Source organism: Apostichopus japonicus, chromosome 14 (genome assembly GCF_037975245.1).
Source record: "Apostichopus japonicus isolate 1M-3 chromosome 14, ASM3797524v1, whole genome shotgun sequence".
Lineage (NCBI taxonomy): Eukaryota > Metazoa > Echinodermata > Holothuroidea > Aspidochirotida > Stichopodidae > Apostichopus > Apostichopus japonicus.
In genome coordinates, this window is record NC_092574.1 from 1,692,955 (window position 1) to 1,700,000 (window position 7,046).

General features: G+C 42.0%; 1 protein-coding gene across 1 annotated transcript; it reads right to left on the reverse strand.

Annotated features, from left to right (window-relative positions):
* Positions 1-1,397: 1,397 nt before the first annotated feature.
* Positions 1,398-5,930, reverse strand: LOC139980047 (uncharacterized). The gene is made up of 2 exons (XM_071991416.1): positions 5,287-5,930; positions 1,398-4,636 (listed from the first exon to the last, which is right to left on the reverse strand). Exon 2 carries the CDS (start codon positions 4,485-4,487, stop codon positions 1,398-1,400), a length of 3,090 nt encoding a protein of 1,029 aa, XP_071847517.1. The 5' UTR covers positions 4,488-4,636; positions 5,287-5,930.
* Positions 5,931-7,046: the final 1,116 nt, after the last annotated feature.

Consider the following 7,046-nt stretch of genomic DNA (forward strand, 5'->3'; position numbering starts at 1 on the left):
GTGTGTATGGGTGCGTGTATGTATGTTTGTGACGTTCCATGTAAACACAATATCACAAATACCAAATGTTCAAAGAATCTCAAACTTGGTTGTTCCTTAGTGAGATCCGAAACCCTATTTTTGGTGGTGATCAAGTTTATATAAGGTCACCAGAGATATAAAAACCTGATATCTTTGCAAACACGATATATTGTTCGAAAACAAGGATACTTCTCGTACTTGACATGTGCATTCATTATTGAGAGTAAAAGAACCGTATTGATTTTGGTGGAAGTCAAAGGTCATGTGAGGTCACCAGTGGTTCGAACGCTGAAAACATTGTAAACACGATATCCAAGAATAGGAAGCATGGGTACTTCTCATACTTTACATATGGATGCATCATATTGAGAAATATGAACCCTATAGTTTTTCGTGAAGGTTAAAGGTGATCTGAGGTCACCAGCGGTCAAACACTGAAAACCTTGTAACCACGATATCTCAGGATGGATACTTCTCATACTGTTAATTGGACTTGGGGTGCGGGGCGCCCTCTAACCTCAGGGTCATCTACCAGAACTACCACCTCTGCCTCACGTTCATCGTTGTCTGTCTGCAAATGCTTTTGTCTGAGGAAGTCTGGTCCCACCAGCCACATGGAGTTATTTAACTCTGTTGCCGGAATAGATCTTGTAGCTTGGTCGGAAGGGTTCTTTTCAGATGGGACGTACACCCACTGTTTAGAGCTGGTAGTTCGAAGAATTTGGTTGACACGATTGCACACATAAGTGCGGAAACGACGCTTTGTGTTGGTAATGTACCCCAACACCACCTTGCTGTCAGTGTAGAACTTGGATTCATCGATCTTCACCTGCAGTTCCTGAGTGACATACTTTTCAATTTCCGTTGCCACAACTGATGCACAGAGTTCCAAGCGTGGTATGGTTGTCGCTGCCTTGGGTGAAAGCTTCGCTTTGCCCATTACTAAACGAACATGCACTTCGCTGTCATCACAAATTGTTCTCAAGTAGCAGGCTGCACCTATGGCTTTGTTGGAGGCATCCCCAAATGTATGTAATTCTCTTCTAACTGCCTGGGAGGATGGGCAAGGAGCAAATGGCCGCGGTATGTTCACATCTGCTAGAGCACTTAAAGAATCTCTCCACATCTTCCATTCATGTAGAAGTTCCACTGGAAGAGGTTCATCCCAATCCACTCCACCATGAGTCATTTCACGGAGCAGCATCTTCCCTTTGATGATCACAGGAGCTGCCAAGCCTATTGGGTCAAAGATGCCATTTACTTCAGACAGGACCATTCTCTTGGTACAACAATCAGGGTTTGATCCTGTCAACTGGAATGTGAAAGAGTCGGTTTCCAAGTCCCAACAAACGCCTAGAGTCCGTTGTACCATACCTTCATGCTTGGAGGTCTGCCTCTGTTAAGTTAGGTGCCAACTCATCTGGTTCAAATGCAGCAAGAACATCAGTGTTGTTGGAAGCAATCTTGTGGAGACGAATATTGGCTGTTAACAGCAGATCTCTTGTCCTTTTGAGTACATCCACTGCTTCTTCCACTGTGGGTAAAGACTTCAGCAAATCATCCATGTAGAAATTTGACTCCACTATCTTCCTCACATCTGAGCCGAACACCTTCTCGCCTTCTTCCCCAGTTTTCCTTAGCCCACTGATGGCCACAGCTGGAGATGGCTTATTCCCAAAAATGTGCACAGACATTTGGTATGTGACAATTTTCCCATCTGTTTGGTTGTTTTCATACCACAGGAACCGTAGAAATCTTCTGTGGTCTTCGCTCACCTTGAATGCGTAGAACATCTGCTCAATATCTGCAGTGATCGCCACTGGTTCTTCTCGAAACCTGATGAGTACACCTAGTAGTTGGTTCATCAGATCAGGACCACTTAGCAACACATCATTCAAAGAAACACCTGAGAACACGGCGCTGGAGTCGAAGACCACCCGCAACTTATCTGGTTTCCGAGGGTGGTATACGCCAAAGTGTGGAAGATACCAAACCTCCTTCATTTCGTCTGGGGAATCAATGCACTCAACTGGAACGGGTTCTGCAAGATTTTTATCTAGAATCTTCGCCATGAACTCAAAATAGTGCACCCTCTTCTTTTCATCCCTTGACAGAGACTTTACCAGAGATTTCATCCTTGTTTCTGCTTGGTGTCTATTGTTGGGCAGTTTTCTACGGTTGCTTCGAAAAGGCAATGGAGAACACCAATTACCAGCAGTATCTTTCACCATCTCCTTCGTTATCATCTCAGTGAATTCTTTATCATCAGAGGATGGGCCTAACTGCTCATCTAATGAGGTGCTCATAAATACATTCTCCCCTATCTCACTTTCCTCCAGCTGGCACTCTTTGATTTCTACCATATTACTGCATGGTTGAAAGTTAGCTGACATGCGGCCATTCCTCAGAACTTGGGTATAGTATGTGGTGATTGTATCTCTCTTCAGATGGTTGTGATCGCCTCTGATATGCGCTCCATTCAGGCAAACTTCTCCTACAACCACCCATCCTAAATCAAGGCGATGAGCCCATGGTTGGTTGTCCTCGCCATTTATCACTTCTCGGATCTTGTGAAATTGAGGAGCATCTCTGCCAAGGAGAATGGCAATCTCTGCATCTTTATTCAGTGGAGGTAATCTTGGAGCAATCTGTTTCAGATGGTCAAAGGCCGCTGCAACTTCTGGAGTGGGAATTTCTGACATATTCCCTGGAATGTTGTCGCACTCGAACAAGGTGGGGGCTGGGGCTCGAACAGAACCATCTACACTCTCAATTATAAGGCCCGAAAGTTTCCTACCTTCCATTTCTTGCAGGCCACTGACTGTCTTCACAGCATATCTGGACTTTCTCATGGTAACATCAAGGCGATTTAGAAGATTCTCATTTATTAGGGATCCATCACTCTGATCATCGATCAAAACATACGTGAGTACAGCTTGTTCTGGCTTGTCCTCTAGGTAGGCTTTAGCCAAACAGATCTTAGCACATGATCTTCCTTGCATACTTCTGCCACACACTTTGGTACACCTTGGAGTAACAGAAGCAGTAGGTGACTCTCGGTTGGGTACTGGCCTGTGCATTATGGTGATATGTCCCTTGCTACAAGTTTCACACTTAACTTGTGACTTGCAGTTACGAGAAAAATGGTCTGGTCGCAAACACTTAAAACATAACCGGTTGTCCTTCACAAACAATGTTTTCTCCTCGTGGGACTTCTCTTGAAAACTGCGACAATCCTGGAGCTCATGGGCTGAATTGTGTATCGGGCAGTTTGGAGCTTTAGCTTTGTCTTTGACACCGGTCATTCGCACTGTCACTGCTGATTTTTGAAGCATACGATTGTTGGCTGCTTTGGCATCAGCAAGCATGAAGCTAGGATCGTTCTGTACTCTTGCCTGTTCCTGTACAAATTGAACAAAAACTTCAAATGGTGGGAAAGAAACAGAATGCCTTTCTTTGTACTGATACCCCTTGTCACGCCACTTCAGTATTAACCACTCGGGAAGTCTCTGCACAAGAGGCCCTAAACCCCTTGAGGAGTCTAAAACCAGAAGGCCGGGAAATCGTTCGTTCTCTTTGACATATTGTGCCTCCAACAGTAGATAACCATACTCTTCAAGTTTTACATTATCTCTGGAGGCTATTTTGGGAAACTCCTCCAGTCTTCGCATTAGATCGTGCTCAACTGCTTCAGCTGAACCGTGTCTTTCATCTAGGTGAGCCCAGATCCTTTTGAGGCCCAATTCTGGCCGGTCCACATGTATGTCGTAAATCTTTTGTACAAGAACCTTAGCATTTCCTTCGATGTTGTCGATGATCAAGTCAATTTCTTGGATGGGCTTAAGCTCTAGGTCTCTGGTTGCCTGTTTGAAGCTCCCCCTCCAAGATCTGTATTCCCCTGGGTTACCTGAGAATTTCCTGAATCCACTCTTCACCAGCTCTTTCTTCAAAAACATGTTGCTAAAGGAATTTAAGTGTGACACACTCATACCATTTCTGGGTTCTTCCTTAAGTCTTTCAGGTTTTCTCACAAGACCTTCAAGACCAGCATGGTGAGAAGTATGATACACTGGGTCAGCCTGAAGCTCATCATTTTCCCCAGCCTTAGGGCTCTCCGGGAAATGTTCTGAAACATACTGCGTTGTGCGATGCTGGGGGTCCACCTTTGGCAATGACAAATTTGGCCTAATAATAGACCTACCTCCTTCTGAAGCAGCGGCCTCGAAAACCTCTGCTTCTGCTTCGGCCATTGCATAATCCTTTTCGGCCCCGAGGAGCAGCAGTGCATTTGCGAGCTCCCTTTCTTGTTGCCTGAGGTTGGCCTCCTTCTTCGTAAATTCAAACTTTGCTTTGAGGGCCTGTGCCTTAGCTCTTGCTTGGACGGCAGCTGAGCTTGTTGTTGATCGTGAGCTCCCACGGTGAGATGAGTCCTTTATGTCATCTGAGTCTGCGATTTCTTCGATCATCTTGAGCCGAGTATTCTTTTTACTGTTAATTGGACTTGGGGTGCGGGGCGCCCTCTAACCAACCAGATAACCAAATGAAGGGAAACTAGAAATCTTTGCTTCGCTTCTTTAATCTCTCTTCAAATCATGCGAGTGCATGAACGGTAAAACTGAAAAATAAACAAAAGACTAATAACTAATGTGTACATGAAAACATTGAAAATAAACACAGTCGATGACTAGTGAAACACATCTAAGCTTTAAGATGCACAAGGTAGCAAGGAAAACCTGAATACATACTGGCAACAACCATACACCCCATCACACTGCATACAATCTAACGCATGAGAATACATCTAGCTATCTCATACAACCACTCACATCTCAAAACCAAGGCTTATGTAGATAATACAACACACCCAATCAGAATGATATAAATATCACAATGAACGTATATAAAAAGCTTGTTTAATAATAATACAAAACAATGACAGAAGAAAAACTTAATGGTACAAGAACATATAAATTCTGACAATTGATGTATAACTTGTAACACGGCGTGCAGCAAAATCCCTGTGGCTTTCATAATATATTCTTATACATAAATCGTGGGCACCCGGCACGTGACACAACAGTACGTGAATAAACAACAATACTTCAACAACATAAACAATGTTACATCTTAACTGTATGCATCTCTTAACAACTTAGCAACTGTAATTTAAAATAAGATAACTACTGCTGGGCACAAGCTAAAATGGCAGAAACACGTTTAGCAATGTCTTCAAGAGAAGATATGACAGTACTGCAAAACACTTACAGAATGTTATCCCCTAGCTCTTAATGTCCCTGAATCACAAGCTACTCAGCTTAAAACATCAGACATCTTGCAGCGGTCGTTCTGTCACCTAAAAAAGGAATCAACAATAAACAATCCTCAAGAGGCAGAACAATAAACAAGCAGTACAAAACACTTGTCTCCAACACTAAGACTACACAGCGACTTGAAGAAAACAAAACCACATGCAAAATGATGAGAAGATCCCAGCTCATGAATATTCATAAGTCAAGAACAAAAATGGCGATTGGAGGTGCTTTAGCGAGTGCTCTGTATGTACAAAAACTAAGTACCCAAGGTTCACAATCAAGGTGATAAAAGTAGCGATAAACTCTGAAACAGGTCACACATGTATACGTCATGTACCTCAAAAATATCTGTAAGATCTATACATCTCGAAGAATGTATTTTTCAACCCAAACCGTAGCCTAACATATGAAAATTCTACTCTAAAAAATCACCGTGAAACTTGAAAATCAGTTTAACGCAGTAACACTAGCATACATTATACACAAACAACACCTCTGTCCGGCAGAACAACACTGGCCACAAGAGTAAACTTAAAACACAGATAATTCAAAAACTATTGCATTAGCAGGAAAAAACAACATATAAATAGGTTCAAAACTCACCAGAAAACATCATACTAATGATCATATCGAACAAATTACGCCATGTGAGCTGAACTTCTGAAACTATACCGACATGAACAAACAGGTTGTCTTAACACGTGTAACTAACAAAGCTCCGTTCCTCGTCGAAAATAGAGGGCGTAGAAACAAACGACAATGTAAAAATCGCGAACAGCACACATACTTATCATGTGGATGTGTTATATTGAGTAACTTAATTATGTTGCTTATAGTGGGGGTCAAATGTCATCTAAGGTCACCACATGTAACATATTGAAAACCTTTTAAAGATATCTCAAGCTAGAAGGCATGCATACTTCTCATAATTAACAATATGATGCATTATCTTGATTAGAAGAACTCAATTGTATTTGGCGGAGGTCAATGGTCATATAAGCCACCAGGGGTCAAACACTGAAATGCGATATATGAAGAAGGGTAACAATAGAGAGATCTCATGTTTGGCACGTATTGATGCAGATCAAGGCCAAAGGAAGTGGAGGAAGCCTTTCCTATTTGGTGAAGGTCTAAGGTCATTTGGGGTCACCAGCGATCAAACTGAAACCTTTCAAACATGATATCTCAAGGTAGAAATAATGGATACTTCTCATACATGGTATATGAGTTTTAAGTACAAGAATCCTGTTCTTGTTGGTGTATGTTTATTTTGGCTCCAAGTAAGTACCATTGTAAATACATCATATCTAACGTAAATGTATTTAAATGTACGAAATGGCTGAGACTTTATCTTTCTCCAATTAAATTATAACTCTTTCGTAAGAAAAACTGGCATAATGCACTTTGCAATTCTGGTGGGCACTTGTTGCGTCCTCTTTAACCTGTCTACTATTCTTCACACTGTTCTACAGTAGATGCTTTAAATATGTTCATTCTAGCAGGATCAAAACTTGCCCGCGCATGATTGTGTATCCACTCCCTTCGCTCACTATTAACAGATTAGTGTAAAGAGCCCTGTACATATCCATAATATCAACCAATACCTCATTACCTTTCGGGAAACATTTCATAATGTAGTTTTGATTCTTGAGTAAGCCTTACACACGACAACCCGTGTAAATTAACCTGATCTCACCTTTAAAGTTTACCTAA